This window comes from Onychostoma macrolepis, chromosome 07, assembly GCF_012432095.1.
Source record: "Onychostoma macrolepis isolate SWU-2019 chromosome 07, ASM1243209v1, whole genome shotgun sequence".
Lineage (NCBI taxonomy): Eukaryota > Metazoa > Chordata > Actinopteri > Cypriniformes > Cyprinidae > Onychostoma > Onychostoma macrolepis.
In genome coordinates this window covers 25,608,791-25,627,624 of record NC_081161.1, presented here as the reverse complement: position 1 = coordinate 25,627,624, position 18,834 = coordinate 25,608,791, and the positions used below count along the sequence as shown (strand labels likewise).

The 18,834-nt window shown below is 39.2% G+C and overlaps 3 protein-coding genes across 3 annotated transcripts; 2 read left to right on the top strand and 1 right to left on the bottom strand.

Annotated features, from left to right (window-relative positions):
* The first annotated feature begins 1,127 nt into the window (after positions 1-1,127).
* ptpmt1 (protein tyrosine phosphatase mitochondrial 1) lies at positions 1,128-3,378 on the top strand. The gene is made up of 4 exons (XM_058782267.1): positions 1,128-1,436; positions 1,572-1,652; positions 1,733-1,924; positions 2,681-3,378. Exons 1-4 carry the CDS (start codon positions 1,290-1,292, stop codon positions 2,810-2,812), a joined length of 552 nt encoding a protein of 183 aa, XP_058638250.1. The 5' UTR covers positions 1,128-1,289; the 3' UTR covers positions 2,813-3,378.
* Positions 3,379-3,816: 438 nt separating this feature from the next.
* On the top strand, positions 3,817-6,223 carry ndufs3 (NADH:ubiquinone oxidoreductase core subunit S3). Its single transcript, XM_058782266.1, has 7 exons — positions 3,817-3,972; positions 4,362-4,424; positions 4,503-4,600; positions 4,725-4,874; positions 5,089-5,214; positions 5,492-5,611; positions 5,949-6,223. The coding sequence occupies exons 1-7, from the start codon at positions 3,918-3,920 to the stop codon at positions 6,108-6,110; spliced, it is 774 nt and encodes a 257-aa protein (XP_058638249.1). The 5' UTR covers positions 3,817-3,917; the 3' UTR covers positions 6,111-6,223.
* A 2,330-nt stretch (positions 6,224-8,553) lies between these two features.
* On the bottom strand, positions 8,554-17,170 carry c1qtnf4 (C1q and TNF related 4). Its single transcript, XM_058780587.1, has 2 exons — positions 16,950-17,170; positions 8,554-11,364 (listed from the first exon to the last, which is right to left on the bottom strand). The coding sequence occupies exon 2, from the start codon at positions 11,357-11,359 to the stop codon at positions 10,214-10,216; it is 1,146 nt and encodes a 381-aa protein (XP_058636570.1). The 5' UTR covers positions 11,360-11,364; positions 16,950-17,170; the 3' UTR covers positions 8,554-10,213.
* Positions 17,171-18,834: the final 1,664 nt, after the last annotated feature.

Sequence of the window (18,834 nt, the reverse complement as noted above, 5' to 3'; positions counted from 1 at the left end):
ATTCGTTGACGTTCCAACTGTGTACACCGATGGGACAGCCGTTTCTGTCAAATGTAGGACTTGGACTAAACCCATTTCATATCTTCTCAAATTCTTGAAACATTCTTCCGTAAAATGCCTCGCACACAGACGCGAGTTTGCCGTTATTCCTCCTTCTTCGAAATGTAAGAATTCGAGCCAGCGGGCGCGCAGACTGGGTTGTTTAGGGATAGAGAAGAAGACTTGAGGAGGCGCGCAACCTAAAATGCACCTAACCACCATTTTACCAATTGTTAATTACTGCGATCTTCTTCTGAGTGATAGGTTTCTGGAGAGGCGGGGCCGCGGAGACAGAGCCCGATAGCCACGCCCTCGCGCCATAGCTCGTGACCGGAAGAGAAGAGAAGTCGTTTCGAGGGGGGGGTTATAGGAGAAGGGGTAAAAGATGCACAGGATGCTGTTATGGAATATCTGAAGGATACAGGGGTATATTATAGGATTTAGATAGTTGTGGGGTAAAATGTTGAAATTATTATAATTTTATTATTATTTTTTTCTTTCCTTTCCTCTGGATAGATAATTGAGATATAATCCATGCTGCATACACCGGTACAGTAGGTGGCGGTATGCACCTGATAAGTCATGATTGCAATCCGCCATAAAACTAAGAATAAGAAGAAGGGAGGATAGGTTAATGAATTTGATTAAGATGATGAGGGTATATGAATTAAAAAATAAATAAATAATGAAGTGCACAGATAAATCATTTATAACAAACACTACAATATTACATATAAAAATAAGAATTGTACATTTTGATTTAATGCCAGTATATAATTATACTGTAACCAGGATACCTTAAAATAAAGTAACCTTGGGATATACTAGTTTTATCACACATTGTTTTTCTTTTTAAACATGCTGCCAGTGTTCATCATTATTGCCTCTTTCGTGCTGTATTGTAGCATTTTGAATATAAGCTATAATTAAATGGATTCATTGATTGTTCATTCATAAACATTAACACACGATAAACTGCAAAATGACACGAGACTTAATTTCAAGTCTCATTACAAAATGTCTTTCTTCGATATATGGGCATCTGATTGAATGGTTAACAATTATCCCCTCTCCCAATCTGTGTTCAGGAAATTAACCTCCAAAACAGAAGGTGGCAATGTTGAGGATCTGCAACAGGCGTCGAAGAAAACCTAGCCTCTTTCATGTGTAGTAGTTATGCAGGAGTAGTGAGTATGAAACCCTTGTGACACGTTTGAAGTTGTACGTGTCGTTCGTTTATATGAGAAACGATGTCGAGTGTTTTAGCAAGGACTTTATTTTATCCCACTCTCGCTTACAATGTTGTCATGGAAAAGATCACTTCCAGACAATGGTATAATCGCGTGGACCCTACTGTCATACTTGGTGCTCTTCCATTCAGGTCAATGACAGAGGAGGTAAGATTAGCCATTTACAGTATTTATGATGATTACCTATCTAATTATAAAAATAATATCTATAATTATAAAATAACACATTATCAAATTCCAATCCTGTTTTATGACCTAATGCCTCGTCTCCTTTGGCTTAAGTTGGTCCAAAAAGAGAAAGTCAAAGGAGTTATTACTATGAATGAGGAATATGAGACAAAATATTTCTGCAATTCAGCTGAGGTAAGTATCTCATTACCAACCATAATCACATATGTCAATGTACATTTAAGGATGCTTTTTTCCTGTTGGTTACATAACAGGAGTGGCGAGATGTTGGCGTTGAGCAGATCAGACTCAGCACAGTGGACCTGACAGGTGTTCCCAGCCTAGAGCACATTCATAAGGGTGTGGACTTTGCCTTGAAACATCAAGAGCAGGGCACCAGTGTCTATATTCACTGTAAGGCTGGCCGCTCACGCAGTGCAACTATTGCAGCTGCATACCTCATCAGGGTGGGTATGAGTCTGCATGCATACACCATGAACAATAACAAAACCAGCAGCAATATATACCAAAGCTCTATGTCATAGGTCACAGCTGTGAACAGTATTTGTCATTGTGTGGTTGCATATTTGTTTGGTACTTTTTTAATGGAGCATGTATAATCTTTAGTTTCTTAATTTTATTGGTGGGAAATTTTGGAGAGGAAAAAATTATATATAGGTCAATTCAAGTGATGCTGATCACTTCTGTAAATAAAACCCACATAAGCAGAGTTCAAAGGGACTTTTATACCTTAGTTTCACTTCCCTTTTTTAAGAATAAACCATACACAATTCCATACAGTATATTCTTTATGTGAATTTGTTCCTTTTTGACAGCATAGGCAGAGTCCTTATTTAAAGGAATTTAATGATTAGTAGTTTGAATCAACGGATATTTTTATATTTCTATTGTAAAACGGTAATATTAAATGTTTAGCTACTTACATCTAACCTCACACTCTTTCACCATTAAAACTTTAATGATAGCTGTTAGATTACTGTGGCAGACCAGACTAAAAATGTAACTTGAAAACTTTTTGTCATCCTAACAACAAAAATACCTGTGTGTAAAAGAAGTGCAGCAAAGCAGCAGAAGAATATCAAATATTGAGGGGGAGGGGGGCAATTTGTCCCTATCTGATTATTGAAGGGGGATATCCTCATTTTCAGTGTCTATGGTGGTCACAGCCCTGAGTTAAACATCTATTTTAATCTATTTCACAGCTGCACTGTTGGAGTCCTGAGGAGGCCTGTAAGGTGCTGGCCTCAGTCCGGCCCCATGTGCTGATCCGCTCAGCTCAGTTGGAGATACTGCAGGAGTACTACAAGCAAGTGTGCAGTTCTGAGTCCAGCTAGAAGATATACAGTGTACTGCTGACAATAATGATAAATCTGATACACTGTACAGCCATAATACATTGTTTTCCTTGTTGCAGTGCATATTTTTCTATATATTCTTTTAAGAATTTGTGGACTGTATATAAAAGTAGATTTAAAGCTATAATAACATCCATCTGGATCAACAATTACATTGTGAATAAAACAATATTGTTGTCATTTCTATTACCTCACATGTTTTAGACAGTGAATTTACAAATATTATTTATTTTTGATTGAGTTAGTGATGTAATGTTTTTTAAAGTTGTTTTTTTTTTTTTTTATCTGGAGTTTCTGACATCTTTGTTTTAGGAGTTGTTAAAAACTGTATCTGGTAACTGGTCTTTTGTTTCTTTGTGCATGTTATCTATAAGGTCATGATATTTTATAATTGTAAACAGTAGTTTTGAAGGAAATCCTGCCTTGGCAGCTTAACAGAGCCAAAGCATTTAATTCATTTTTTTATGATTACTATAATGAAACCGAGAGAAACCATTTGCAACAGATTTTAATAAATATGATGACAAACATCAGCATGTGATTGTCTTTTTTATTGAAATACAGGGTCAGTGTTTTTAACCCTAGAAGGTATACTGTACCATAATTGATAGATTAATTTCTAGTGCCTCTAAATTATCAACATGATTGAAATGTTGCTCAAACACCTGCTGTATACAGCCTAATTTGTTATGTTTTTTCTGCCCTCTGATTGATAGTTCATACATTTTAGTAAGTAAAAGGTCTTTTAGTCAATATCTCATTGATTTACACGACAAGCATAATTTTGTCTTACTTAACTGCACCCAATGGCCTGTTTTTGCTCAGTTTGCGCTTCTGAAAAAAGTGTATTTTTGTGAGCTCTAAATTCTCACTTTGTCTTGTTATATGAACCATAAAAGCCTGATGTATCCTGTCTTAAGGTCAATATAACTATTTATTTTTATTAAATCTGGCTATTATTTCATAAATCCAGTTGTTAAAGGGCTCGGTTGCGCCGCCTGAAGATGGCAGCAGCGCACTGAGAAATGCACTCGTGCGTCAGCGTCGGCGGATCCGCGAGGAAGGACGCGGTGTGGGAGTAAAGATGGCGGCCTCCTTGGTTAGATTTGTCCGCAGCGGTTTTGGAAGAAGTCTAAACGGTAAGAAATAAGCAAGGGCAGCACTGACCTCTTCGTGATGAATTATTTACGTAATCACCATTATTGTTTACTGTGCAGGACTCACAGCCCTCTCTTCTATGTTTAGACTTTTCTTCGCTGTTGACCTTTCCTCTTGCTCTAGCAGGCAGTACAAATACACTGTACGCTAATGACAGTGTCGACTCATTTACAGTTTTTACCTTTAGTATGCCAGTACAGCTTCTCTTATTCATCTCACGCTTTCAGTGAGAAGATTGTTTGCGTTGTTTTACAAAAATGGCAGGAATGGCATTTATTTTGATAATAGTCGGACTAAAACAAGCTGCTAATTCTAATGACTTGATATTATGAACATGCATTGCATTAATTTCTCTCAATCTTTCTCATAGTTGCTAGACAGAGTGCTGCTATTGTCCAGACAAGAACAACAACAACGACAACTGAAACCAGACGTGAGTAGATTTGGCTTGTCTTTGTTGTTAAAGGGCCGTGTTGTTGATGTTTCATATTTAAATGTCTTTTTGCATTAGCTACTGTGAGGCCCAAGGATCCAGTCTCACACACTCAGCTCTCAGAGTTTGGAGAATACATTGCAGAGATTCTCCCCAAATATGTGCAACAAGTTCAGGTCAGTTATTCTCATATTCATCATTTTCAGATTCGATTAGTTATATATATTTTGAAGATGCGCTCAGCAGTTCCTCAAAAATGGTTCTTTCATGTAGGCCTACATCCTTTTGTCTGAATTCTAGGTGACCTGCTTTAATGAGCTGGAGGTAATGATCCACCCAGAAGGGATTATACCTGTTCTCACCTTCTTGAAGGATCACACAAACTCTCTGTTCAACAACATGATTGACCTGACAGCCGTGGATGTCCCTACAAGGCATTACCGCTTCGAGGTGAGTGCACTTATGTCCAAGAATAAAATTGTTTGCATCTTGTGTTTTTTTTGGGGGTTTTTTTTCGAACAATATATTCATGTAAAAATAACATGCAAAAAGTGCATGCTTTGGTAGTCTGGATGGGAGAAGTTATTAGCATGGGAAATACTCATGCATTTAGCAGAATCAAACTGTTCTGTAAAGGATCGATGATCCAATATTTCCTTTTCAGATTGTGTATAATCTGCTTTCCCTGCGCTATAATTCTCGTATCCGAGTGAAGACCTACACTGATGAGCTGACTCCTATTGACTCCTCTGTGCCTGTGCACCAGGCAGCTAACTGGTATGAGAGAGAGGTATGTGTCTTCTTGTGATCAGCTGAGGTTTCATGAACAAATATTGAGCTATTTAGTTTGCAATATACTCAGACACAAGCTGAAGTGCTCATGTAATGGAGCCCCCGAGCTACTTCCCTCCTGCTATGACACTCTGCAGACTGCAAATGACTGTGAATGTCTAGTCAGTGGTCCATGAGGTCATGCGGCATAGCTGTAGTTGCATGCAGATGTTATGTCTGTTTTATCAGATTTTAGAGGTAGCGTTGCTTCATTATGAAATGATATTTCATTACAGATCTGGGACATGTTTGGAGTTTTCTTTGCAAACCATCCAGATCTGAGACGCATCTTGACAGATTATGGATTTGAAGGTCATCCGTTCAGAAAAGACTTTCCTTTGTCTGGATATGTTGAGGTAAATGCACTGAATATTGTTTACTGAATGCCGTCTCTCTGGCTCTCAGGAATGTTTTTGTTGTTGCACTATAAATGCTGTTGTTTTGAACGTTCTTTTCATTAAAAAGAAATTCTGAAAAAATGAATCATGGCTTCCACAAAAATATTAAACGGTACAACTATTTTCAATACTGATAAGAATAAGAAATTATTTTAAAAAATTGAACCTCAGTTTTTTTTTTAATAGTAGTGTGTGTTCAAATGTACAGAGCAATTACGCAGTTATATTTTGATTAAAATTCGAAACATTACTAGGTGTGGATTCATTAATGATTATTTTTCTTCACTTTCGTCAGGTACGTTATGATGATGAAGTGAAGCGGGTTGTGGCTGAACCTGTTGAGCTCGCCCAGGAGTTCCGTAAGTTTGACTTGAACAGTCCATGGGAAGCGTTTCCCGCATACCGCGAACCTAAAGACGCTCCCAAGCTGGAGTCTGGGGAAAAACCGGCAAAGTAACCCCCCCCGTGCCGTGAGCCTTGAGAGTTGTACTCATATCCTCAAATAAATCCTCAGAACGTATTTATGTAAATAAGACCCTGTGCTACATCTAAATAAAACAATGAAAAGTGCTCCTGTTTCTGCATATCATTTCTTATACATTTTTTGCAATCATGTCTACCACTTGATACTTGTTAAAAATTGTTGATAGTTGTACCCGTGTACACAAGGCAGAGACACCCAAGAACTTTGAATCAAGTTTTCAATTTTGTTAATTTTTAGAATCAGATTCAATTTAAAGAGTTTTAAGTTAAAAATTGTAGCAAACGATATTCAAAACAAATCTTTGAAACTTTTTTGGAATTTTGTGGTAACAATTTTAATTAAAATTGAGAAGTGTCATGAAAATATACAATATAGAAAGTTCTCTCAGGTATTCTAATGAAAATCTAAACCTGTAAAACAATGTGTGTTTGAATAATGCTTAAAGTCAAATTCCTGTTAAATACACTTATGTTTGATACCTGTGTTATTAGTTTTTTGTGATTTGGCAGGTAAATGTGCATATTGCCAAATGCCTTCAAGCTTTTACATATTTCCAGTTACCGCTACAAAAGATAATAAATCATATCGACAGGTTATTTCCAAAAAAATCTTTATCTACAATATTATGGGTTTTACCCAAAAATTATTTAATTGCTATTTAGGAATGTCATTGCACACAACAAAATTATAGTTATAAGAATCTCTCCTCCATAATTAACTGTGGATTCTCTATTTATCATTCTCATTACAGTTTGTGGCAAGTCAGCTACTCAGTAAGAGCACATAAATTAGCTCTTTATAGACGCGAATCATCCAGCGTATCATCTGCCTGATGCTACTGTGTTTTTCATTCCTTCATGAGTGGGACTCTGCTGCAGTCGTTGGTTCTGGCATATGTTTTCTAATTTTTGTGTAATTTCTTTAATATTTTACGTTTTCTTTTTACTGTTTATCATTTACTACTGATAACTTTTAAAACATTAGTCTTCATTAAATGTAGTGTAGTGTACTGAAGTATTCACTGCCATTTGTTCAATGTTCCAAGACGACCGTTTCAACACATTTACAAATAAATGTTTCTAATTCAAGAACATTCAGTTCTCTAGGATTAAAGACTTATTTCCCATCTCCTTAACTTTGTTTGCTAGCAGCATTTACATTTGTGTCCTCCTGAGTGCATCATTTGGAGCTTTGTACACTTGAGTTTTTTATTTTTATTTTTTATTTATTTAACATTTGGTCAAATTTGAATTGAACAATTTTTCTAAATTAAAAGAAAAAACAACTTTTTTTCTTAATTCACATTGAAGTCTGGTCCCTGACATAATCATTTTAGAATGCAAACCTTCTGTCCCCCAATGTTCTGTCACCACCACCATGCTTAATAAAAAAAAAAAAGGTGGTATCTGGGTGTTGCTTTATATGGTTTTCACCAAAAACTGTGCTTTACTCTCAGGCTTTTTCCAACTTGAATCAAACAAATTCATTTTAAAATAGCCCAGGCCTCTCTTTAGTCTTTATGTCAGAATACTAATCTGATCTGCAGTTTTAGTTCTAAGACCTCATAAAGGCAGTGACATTCATGATGCAATCAAGCTTATATAAGTTCAAAAACAATGCAAAGGTGTGCCATGTTAACATTTTTGCTTAAAGTAATTCAACACCTCGACTGATTTAGGTAAAATGATTTAAAGTGATTTAGGTAGTTAAATGTAAAATTTAGGTAGTTTAGGTAGTTGCCGGCAGCCATATCACCCTGTAGCCCAAGACTGGTTGCCCACTGAAGCTAAGCAGGGTTGAGCCTGGTCAGTACCTGGATGGGAGACCTCCTGCAAATACTAGGTTGCTGCTGGAAGAGGTGTTAGTGAGGCCAGCAGCGGGTGCTCAGCCTGCAGTCTGTGTGGGTCCTAACACCCCAGTATAGTGACGGGGACACTATACTTTAAAAAGCACCGTCCTTCGGATGAGATGTTAAACTGAGGTCCTGACTCTCTGTGGTCATTAAAAATCCCAGTATGTCCTTTGAAAAAGAGTAGGGGTGTAACCCGGTATCCTGGCCAAATTTGCCAATTGGCCTCTGGCCTCTACTGATTGGCTTCATCACTGTCTCCTCTCCACCCATAAGCTGGTGTGTGGTGGGCGTTCTGGCGGAATATGGCTGCTGTCGAATCATCCAGGTGGAAGCTGCACACTGGTGGTGGTTCAGGAGATTCCCCCCTTCTATGTAAAGCGCTTTGAGTATACAGAAAAGCGCCATATCAATGTAGCTAATTATTATAAAATGTGTTTTCAGCAGGGATTTTTAAATATTTACTTGATTCAGATATTTTAATTTTAACCTTCCACAGGCTAAAATGTAATTGGTAGGAGTGACGGCACTGTAAATGTATTTACACTGAGAAACACAAGACAAAAGAAAGAGTTTACATTCAGAATTTTTATTTGGCTTGCTTCTGAGGACTGGCTTCTTCCACAGTAAGAATCCAGCGTACACTGAAATCACTTTTACGGTACTTAACAAAGTAGCTCATACTGCACAAACATTGAAAAGCTTATCCAGCACTCGTTCACAAAGTTTATTTATCAGATTAAACCCATACAGAAAAGTACATAAGACCAGGCACAGAATTAGAAATGCAAACGTTTACGTATATAGAAATGGATAAAAAACACAGAAGTATTTACATTTTGGAATTGTGCACTTCATATTACATAAAGCTTCATCAACTAAATAAATCTTTATGGCCGTATACACACAACAGCATAAACCAGATGAATTATATAAATGGATCGATATCTTTGATAGATTTTCATTCCAAAATATAAACATTAATATTTGTTGAACTATTTTCCCAAAATCATTAGCATCAGTTGGTGTACAGTAGATGTATTTGGCAGTGAATAAAATCATTGTTCCTCTCGAAGCTGTCAGCCTGTGCTACATTTGGCAAGTTTCTGGCCAAACAAGGTAAATTTACAGAAGCGGCCCTCAGTTTAAATGTGTAGTGCTGTTCCAAAACCAGACTGATTATTGACTGACAACATGAATGACTACATGATTTACTGGAATCCTCACTGTTTTTTTTTTTCGTGCCATAAACAGATTTAACACCGGAAATAATAGATGGAAAAGCAGAAGACAGTACTCTCGTGCAAATCTTTCGTGCAAAAGCTTCAAAGACAACAAAATTTCTTATTTGAAACATGCATGCATTTAATAATTGTATTGAAACAGTTTTGAGTTGGAGCTGTCTAATGAACTGCCTCTGCTGAGATAGGTGCTTTAGTGCTAAGAATTTCAGATTGTTGAGTCAAGCTGTATATTTTGTTTTATATTGACTTTAATTACATTTTTTTTTTAAATAATGTATTTAAATTTGAAAAATGATTTATATTTAAAATTGACCTGTTTGTATTTTCTCATTATATTATAGTGAGAACTCAGCATCCAAAGCCTTAAAGTCACCATGAAATCAAAACGGACAATTCTTATTTTTTATGGAATGTTAAAAGTATTTATCATAAATGAATTATCCATGCACATAATGCTTAAAAAATGGTATGTGCTGTCATAATTATTAATAAAAATTATTATTGTCCCCTCCCAATAACATCCCTCCGTATGCTCCGGCTGGGCAATAATCCAGCAATCTGTCACTCACATGAGATTGCTCAATTAGCAAACAACAACGATCCAATTCATTCCCGAGGGACAAAATCAAGTGCTGCCCTACATTTTTTTGTCAATCGAGAAGTTGTCACGATAGGGAAGAAAAGATAATCGCAATTTCCTTTTCATGCCGACTTTAGGGATGCTGAGTTTAACCGAATCGTTACAGGTGCTGCTTGCTTGACTTAGTAATTTCTTCCTAAAATTAGATAAAACAGGGTAAAAACAAGAGCTGAAGAGATTTCTAATATGGAATCTGAAGAAGCAAATCACAAGAGTGATGAGTGACACAGAGTCTCTAGAGTGTAGAAGATTGTGTGAAGGGAACTCACATTTTTTTCCACATAAGCGCTGCTCCAAACTCTTACCTTCCTAAAGACCCAGACTGACTGGCTCCTTGGCTGGCCTACAGTGTCTTATCCGGTTTCTGCTGCTGAGGAAGGCTTCGGTGGAGCTCGGGATACACCAGGAAGCCAGTGAAAGTGATATACTTGGCGTGATTACTGTAAGCACCAAATCCATCCCTCTGGTGGCTGTAGAGCCAGACAGTATCTCCAGCCTGCAGTGACAACATCAGACTCTGGCTCTGCAGGGCCTTCTCAGTGTCGCTGTCATCGTAGATCATGGTCTGCACCTCCAAATGGTTCTTCATCAGCTTCACTGACAGGGTCTTATGGGGCAGCTTACCAGCATTGAAGGAGAAGTAATAGGCCCCTGCTACTCTGCATTTGAATATACCAGAGCTCAAGTTGAAGTTGTTGCCGATGTTGACAAACTCTGTGTCAAAGATGATGGGCTGGTGCTCAGGGTATCCTTGATCCACTCCCACAATACTCTGAGTGCGGCCCACTGAGAATGCTGACCGCTGGTTGTCGTCTTCCTCCTCTCCATCTCTCCCGTCCTCGTCTTTCATCTCTTCATCCTGTCTCTCTTCTTTAAAACTCACACTAGTGTCTTTGGTAATTGTATTTTCATGCTCAGTTAGTGAGTGATCGCTGGTTTTTGGGGGTTGATGGTCACTGTCATGATCTTTATGTGTGGGCTCTTGGTAGCCGTACACATCGGGGTAGATCAGGTAACCGTTGAAGGTGGTGTAATGACCCGTGTTGCTGTAGATAGCATAACGAGGGTCTCCGTGAAGACGAAGCCAGACGGTGTCTCCGAAATCAAGCTGCAGCATGGCGCTCTGGCTCTGCACCTTCCGCTCTTCTCCGGCGTTCTCGTCGTAGACAATCGCCTGAACCTCGTTGCGGTTCTTCATTAGCATGACCGACAGGTCTCGCCGCGGGAACTTCCCCACCGTGAAGGAGAAATAGTATGCGCCCGGAATCCTGCAGCGGAATAAGCCAGCCTTCAGATCGAAATCGCCACCGATGTTGACATACACCTTGTCGAAGGTGACGACCATCTTGGGCCCTCCCTCCATGCTGCTGGTACGTGCCACAGAGAACGCAGACCGCAGCTCCACAGCGTCAGACATGCGGGCGAATGCCCATGCGGCGGTCACATGACACAGCACACACAGCAGCAGGGGCCTGGTACCAGGCAGCATTTTAACTGCAGAGGGAATAAAGAACAATAAAACAGCTCTGTTAATTATCGTCAACGAAGGCGTTAACAAACAAAAACTGTTTAACACTCTCATTTAAATCAGTTAAGCTTGTAAACGATAGCTGCTGCTCGTTACCAAAACATCAGGTCCAAAAAAAGAGCAATCATTATGCATACAAGTGCCAGCAGGAGGTGGGATCAAAACAGAACAGATCAGTGCCTTTAGTAGATACAGCAGGATGAGAGCTGTATTATCAGACCCTCTCTCTTTTCCCCTGAGATAAGCGGTAATAGGACACACACTGGATCAGTACATCACAGCACAACACTAGAGGTGACAGAACACTGAGACTGAAATTTCAGATCAGTTCTACACAGCTTTTGGAGGGGTCCCATCCCCAAATCCCACTGCAAATTTTCACCCCATTTTGTAGTGTATCATGGCGAACAATACAAAAAGATTACAAAAGCATGGGTATTAAAATGCATTTTTATTTAAATCAAGAGAGCTGGAGCTCAAATGATTCATATTAAAAAGGGTGGATAGTGATTGTTATAGATTTGCACATAGACTGCAAATGAGCTTAGGCTGCATTCAGCAACTCTTATTGTGACGCAGGTATCGCCAGCCCTCCATCCGCTGATCTATGCCCCATAGGAGCATATGCCTGTGGGGAGAGCAGTGTATATGGGATATTGCAAGACACCTGGTAACTATCGTGTATCATGCAATGCTGTTAAATATCCTTCATAATATTTATCTAAAACCAGTTTAACAAATTCAGAGATCCATAATGGAGCAACACTGCCTCTTTCCCTGTTTTACTATACTGTTGCCCACACCACTGGAAAAAAAAACATCCCACGCAATCTGCAATGCTACTGTATGTTTCCACATTTCCTTCTTCTTAATAGACTTTAACATCCACAAGATACAGATTATACTGTTTACGGTGCCTCCTGCATGAATTGAGACATTAAACCTTAAATCAGCAGCTTCCATTTGATTTAATGATGGATGGAGCTCATCGTCCCTCTGCCACATTGAAATATGAATAAAAATGAAAAGAGAATGAAATGCAAAGAGGTTTTTGCTCTTAATGAGATCTCTTGAGATGCCAGAGAAGTTGGACTTCTGTTTCACGGATGAAACACTGAGCTAAGCCACGCTAAAAATAGAGTGCCCGCTTTCTGTTTGGTATTTGAACAGTTTAAGAATATTCATGTGAAACGCCGGAGTAAATCAGCATGTGTAGGTGGTTATGTTAGGATCTTCCAAAAATATTATTATCTTAACTGACCTAAAAACAATTATCGTCCATAAGAAGTGTGTTTTATTTAAGAAATATTTGATTTTATATGATTGTGATCCGCACCTTTCATTTGTTTCAAACTAAATGGCTTAGTATCATGTAAATCATTCATGAAATATCCTGGGAGCATTTACTTCTGATTGCATACTTGTTTAACATTTAATGTTTGACTGAGTGTTTACAGGATATTAAAATGTGCTGGCGGGTTAAGTAACAACAACAAAATAACATTTTCCTCCCGTTGTTTGATCTCTATTTTTAGCTGAGCAATGCTTTCATGCCCTAAGAATCTGAACACTGGGGAGGGAGACATCAATATTTGTCAATGCCTTTCTTGTGTTTTCAGCTACACCTTTTTCCTCACCGAATGCTGAACTGCAACGTCCTCTGAGAACACACAGAGTAAACCCTTCAGCTCAGTGAAGCAAAAACATAAAATGTCTATATGCAACAGCTGAGTTTAAAAGTGTCTAATATAAATTTTAAAGGGGTCATATGATGCGATTTCAAGTTTTCCTTTCTCTTTGGAGTGTTACAAGCTGATTGTGCATAGATAAGATCCTTGAAGTTGCAAAGACAAAGAGATATTCTTTATAAAAGTTAACACTCGTCCATGCCCCCCTAAAACGGCTCATTCAAACACACCCCCACATGTCTACATCACAATGTGGAAATAATGCCGCCCAAATGTTCACGCGAGGAAAGAAGGTTGATGCAGCTGTGTCAGGGAGACGCTGTGTGCTTCTATGTGAAAGCAAAAGCACTTTATTTGGCCTTCCGAAAGTAGATGCATTTAGGAATCATTAAGATTACTTACAACAGAACAGCACAACCCAGATGTTATCCCATTTTATGGACGACTGTTTCGTGAACCTAAGAGAGGAGGTAATTGTGACTTTGCTATGACAATCTGGCCCTTCTGAATCAGCGACTGTAAGTATGTTTTGTTATTAGTTTAAGTATTTGCTATTGACTGTTCAAATGCAGAGGTTTGCATGTCGTGTGTGTGTGTGTGTGTGTGAGAGAGAGACAGAAAGAGAGACAGGGTCACATCACAGCACATCAGCTATCTTAATCGCGGCTTGTGTGCAAACACATATGAGCTTCATCACTGTGTCTGTCACGTGACTCTGTTCCCCTCCCGGGCTTGAACTGATGGTAAAACTATGGACATTATTAACTGTCTTTACTTTTATTTTGAAAGCTGAAGCTCGCGATTATGGAAAGGGGTGTTGCATTTCCGACGAGTGCTTGTGGTGTTCGGCCAATGCACTGTGTCAGTTGGCCAATCAGAGCAGACTGCGCTTGTTGGAAGGAGGGACTTTGTAGAAAACGATGCATTTGAGAGAGGCGGGGCATAGAGGACCTACAATAATGTACAGTATTTGAAAAATAATGTGTTTTTTGAACATTAAAGCATGTCAACATATTCTGTTACACCAAATAATGATCTTTAAAAAAGCATCATATGACCCCTTTAATGCATCAGTAGATTTCCCATGTTTGCTTCTGTACATTACTATTTGTATGATTTAATTTGGCTTCTTTGAAATATGGTCACTTCTTACAGCTGGCTATAATTTCATTTAAACTGAACGTTTGTGTTGGTGTAAACAGGCCTTGTCAATTCTGACATCAAACATTTGTGAGGAGTGAACTTTACATACGTGAACTGAACAAGATTCACAGTTGTCTGAATTGCATTTTGTACGCATCTCAGTACTTGGTCTTTTCATGATCAGACAGCTATTTTTAGCTGTTTTAAAGAGACCATGTTTATTATAAACAATTTAGCTGTGCACATCATTATTACTTTTTTAATTCATATGGCCTTGTTATCTTTAAACAAAAATATTCATTTTCCCTCACCCTTGCGAAGACATCTTTTCTAGTCTCTGTTGACATGTGGACCGGCGTAAAAACTGGGTAATAATCCCTCCCCTCCAACAATCTGTCACTCACATGAAATCGCAGCAATTAGCGAATGACAATAATGCAACAATCCAATCAATTCCAAATCAGACAAAATCATGTCCCACCTTACATTATTTCTCATTCAAGGAGGTGTTTCACTCAGATATATGTCACAATAGACGGCCAGAATTTTTTCTTCATGTAAACTTTAAGCAACATAAAACACGTGAAGTGACTAAGTGTGCATCACGGAGATTGTGCTATAGCACTAATTTGTAAATATACACAGTCACCAATGGACGTTTCCCCATAGCTGGCCTGTCGCATTCACAAAGCTTTCGCTGAGAGAAGTGTTACATTATTGATACTCCAGCCTGTGGATACAATCGCTTTTATCACAGGAAACAATAATATCCATCATCAGGAGCACTAAAGTGATTTAAAGCAAAATCTGAATGCAGGTAAAGAGGAGTGGACACACTTGGCCTCAGTTTGTTTGTGAAACTCCACTCAGCGTGTGAGGGGCCGTATGTGTGACACAGCTGTGTTGTTTAATAAGGGTCTGTGGAGTATTGGCATACACTGAAGTATGCAGCACCTGTGAGCATGTGCTCCAGGGCCCAGTTATCTTCTGTCTCTTTCTCTCTCTCTTTCCCTAACAGCCTTTGGTACCACACTCTGATACTGCCACTTTCACTGAACCATTCAGCCAAAGCCGTACACACACCCTCTATTCTGGCAGCACAGTTTAAATCTCAAACACACACAGAAAAAATACAGCAGTCGTTACAGAGGGGTAGGATATAGGTGCTGGAGATATGAAGGAGAAAGAAAGGGAGTCGTTTTATGAGTCAGTGACAGAAGTAGAACAGAAAGAAGATGAAAGACAATTAAGGATCCATTTAAATATTGGGACGATGACAGTCACAACTCTGTGAGCATAATGAGGGCTTGAACCCGACAGCTGGCGTCTCCCGAAACTTCCAGCGACAGACAGAATCCGTCTTTCTCCACAGTTACAGCATTCCATTAGTCTACTAAGTGGTTGTAAATTGAACTAGTATCAATTTGAATATTTTTCATGCTTCAATATTTCACTGTGTAATCTGCAGCAGTCAAATTGAATAAAGCTGGGTAACAGCACGACTCGCCTGCTGCCCTATGTGTGTGTGTAATCTGTCATCTGTGACATGGGTAATGACCCAGCGTACGAACAACCTGCTGCCAATAAAACACAACAACACTCTTCTGTTAGACTACAGCAAAATACATCATGCACAGCTTATCGTGAAAATAAACATAAATAATAATTCCTCTAACTATCATATAAATATTCATCTCAATGCCACAAGCAAAAACAAACAAATATTTAATTGTCCTTAATAACACATCTTCAAACAAATAAGATTAAATATAAGATCCTAGTTTGAAACTATCCTATAAATATGTATGCTGTTTTTTAGTATGCATCAGGAATTGTATAATAAAATCAGTGTTGCGTGTCCTTACAATAGACTGTCTGTATGCATTCACTCTCCACACATCCAATTAATCATGCTGTGGATATGAATCAAAGCTAATTGGTGTTTTCATTTACAGTGATCCTTGCACAATAAAACATCTTTGACTTAAGGTGTGAATAGAAGCGCATGTGCTTTAGTGTTTGAATTTTGCCATGGAAACGTGCAAAACCCTTCCTCCGTCTTAACCTACATGCTAAGATCTATAAATAGGGAAACCCATGTTTATTGGGAAGCCAGATAGTTATTTCATCCCAATTTAATGAGTTTATCTGTGTAAATATTCACTTTGACTGGACAGCAGGCAGTTTCTGATTCCACACGCACACATATGCGCAAGCTGAATGGGTTTTTAGTGTCTTCGGGGAAATCTCCCTGGCAGTGCAGATCCGTATCAGATCACTATCAGCAACAAAGAGCCCCTCTCTGTCTCTCTCCCCCGCTCACGCTGTCCCGAGGTGATGTAGATATGAGCGTGGAGAGTGGATGACCTGGCTTTGTCAGTATCATCCCCACGTGTGCTGTTTTCAAAGCGTTCAGCCAAAGGTTTACCTCTGTTGCAGCTCTGCTCTCTGCTATGCTCAACAATAGCAACGTCAGCATCAGAGAGAACCGGAGAGCATCATCACAAAAGTAGATCAATTCCCCTCATCATGGTCATGAAATGCCAGAGACAACTGCAGCACAGAGAGGTACGAGACCGATCATACAAGTTTGCACCTCTGATGGAGTGTTTACGCCGATCAGATAAAAGACGAATACAAAGCAGTGGGGTGCGATCGCCACTGCATCACAAGATAGAGAGGGCTAAAGAGAAACCACATCCTCATGCTGATGTCCTTACCTGTGCGGTCAGAGCTGCAGGAGGCTGTCTTGAAGTTCTCTCAGAGGACTGAATGAAGGAGTGTCTCTTTCTCTTTTTCTTTCTCCCCCCTTATTCTTTTCTTCTCTCTCTTGCTTCCTCTCTGTGTGTCGGCTCTCAACCTGCTGCTGATGTCTGGTGCAGCACACACCCACACATTCATGCGTGTACACTCTCACTCTCACACACACACTCACACACTCTCTCCAATACAGTCATTGGAGGATTTAAGAGCAATCGGGGTGCTGCAAGCTGATTGGGGAGCTCTGGAGCAGACGAATGAACAGCCACTTTGGAAGGACTATCAATAGGGAGACTCCAGGGGGTGTTGCCTGTGTGTACATGAGCAAACATCTGGTTAAGAGCAAGCCAAACTGGACATGATGATCTCTTATGATTTTATTTTGTTAATATGCATGTGTTTGCATGCACTTATTCAATATGAAAACGGCTGGATGCGTTAATCCTACATATACGAGTGTATTTTCTCACAAGACCCATGTGCAATGGCAGACTGTAATACACACAGGTTTTAGTTTTGCCACAACAATTGCGGTAATTTCACACCTCTGCACATAATCATAATCATTACTTAGAATCCCTGAAGAGAGACATTTTACACAGAGTAAGAGACTGATTTTGTTAGCTATTCCACTTTACATTGTTTGCAGTGTAAATATTTGTTTTTAAACACAAATGACCATTCTGTTTTGCTCTGCGTCTGTATAACGCTCTCTATCTTGCTCTCTCTCTGCAGGCACCATATGGACTGGGTCTATCTTCCTGTTCCCAGCAGTTCCCCCCACCCCATCCTGATCATTCTGGCACTGAGCGGTTTAATCTGTTTCCATAACATTCATTCTGGCCCTCTCTCATTGTTTGCCACGATGACTGCTTGTATCTAGTCTCTGGAAGATGAGCATTTGGGACAATAATAGCTATATTTAGTTATTATACAGTTGGGTCTTCTTGCGTAATTGATTTGAAGGTGTTCATTCAGATGTGAAATTGAATCGCCCCTTTTAAAGTGCAAAAGGCTGCTCTATGACTTTCACACGGGTCATGTGGAGAGACAAGCTTTCTTTCTCTTTTTCTCTCTCCTCCTGTGACTCAGTGCTGCTTGAAATGAGCATCTGAAGAAAACAGGTTGCTCAAACCCCTCCTCAAGCGGACTCAGCCGTGAAGACTAAACTCACGGTGACTGAAATGCTATTATGATGAAAGACTCCTTTCTAAACTTCAGTCGCAGCCACTTTAAAGCTCCACAGACATCGAGGCTGCCTGGTCTGAGCTCTTAATTGAGCCATTCCACTGGAGCAGGTGTTTATACAGCGATATCATTTTAGCTGTTGAACTCAGAGTTTATTCACCCTGATCCAGTTTTGATCTGTGAGCTACACTGACAATAATGTCATGATTGCCATAATGATTCATCATATTATCATATTATATCAGTAAATATCTGTTGGTCAAATCCATTGGAAAAACAATGCCTCTCTTTTTAGTAAGCTTCTTAAGAGCCTGATGTCTTTGATGCCCTGCTTTGAGGGTGTTAAAAACCAGAATGGTGATCATTTTAAGACTGGACATTCCTTCTACACACACTAACTCTCATGCCCACATTTTGGAATTAGAAGCATAAACATTTGGCTTGCAGTCCACAAAGTAGGGACTCAAGCAAAAGCAAAAGTCAAACCCTTTAGTCCCCCCCTGGACTACTTCAAGATAAAAATGAAGGTGGATTTGGGTGGGACAAGGGTGTGGAAAAATTGTCAAAGGGTGAGGTAAGCAGCCAATAACTGTATATGTGCTTGTGCTGTGATTGGCAGGACAAGATGAACAAGCTCCTCCTAAACTTAAAAAACGT

Coding starts and splice junctions, on each gene's coding strand:
- ndufs3 (XM_058782266.1), top strand. CDS start 3,918: ATGGCGGCCTCCTTGGTTAGATTTGTCCGCAGCGGTTTTGGAAGAAGT. Junction 3,973..4,361: donor TTTTGGAAGAAGTCTAAACG/GTAAGAAATAAG, acceptor TCTTTCTCATAG/TTGCTAGACAGAGTGCTGCT. Junction 4,601..4,724: donor AATATGTGCAACAAGTTCAG/GTCAGTTATTCT, acceptor TCTGAATTCTAG/GTGACCTGCTTTAATGAGCT.
- c1qtnf4 (XM_058780587.1), bottom strand. CDS start 11,359: ATGCTGCCTGGTACCAGGCCCCTGCTGCTGTGTGTGCTGTGTCATGTG.
- ptpmt1 (XM_058782267.1), top strand. CDS start 1,290: ATGTCGAGTGTTTTAGCAAGGACTTTATTTTATCCCACTCTCGCTTAC. Junction 1,653..1,732: donor ATTTCTGCAATTCAGCTGAG/GTAAGTATCTCA, acceptor GTTACATAACAG/GAGTGGCGAGATGTTGGCGT. Junction 1,925..2,680: donor CAGCTGCATACCTCATCAGG/GTGGGTATGAGT, acceptor TCTATTTCACAG/CTGCACTGTTGGAGTCCTGA.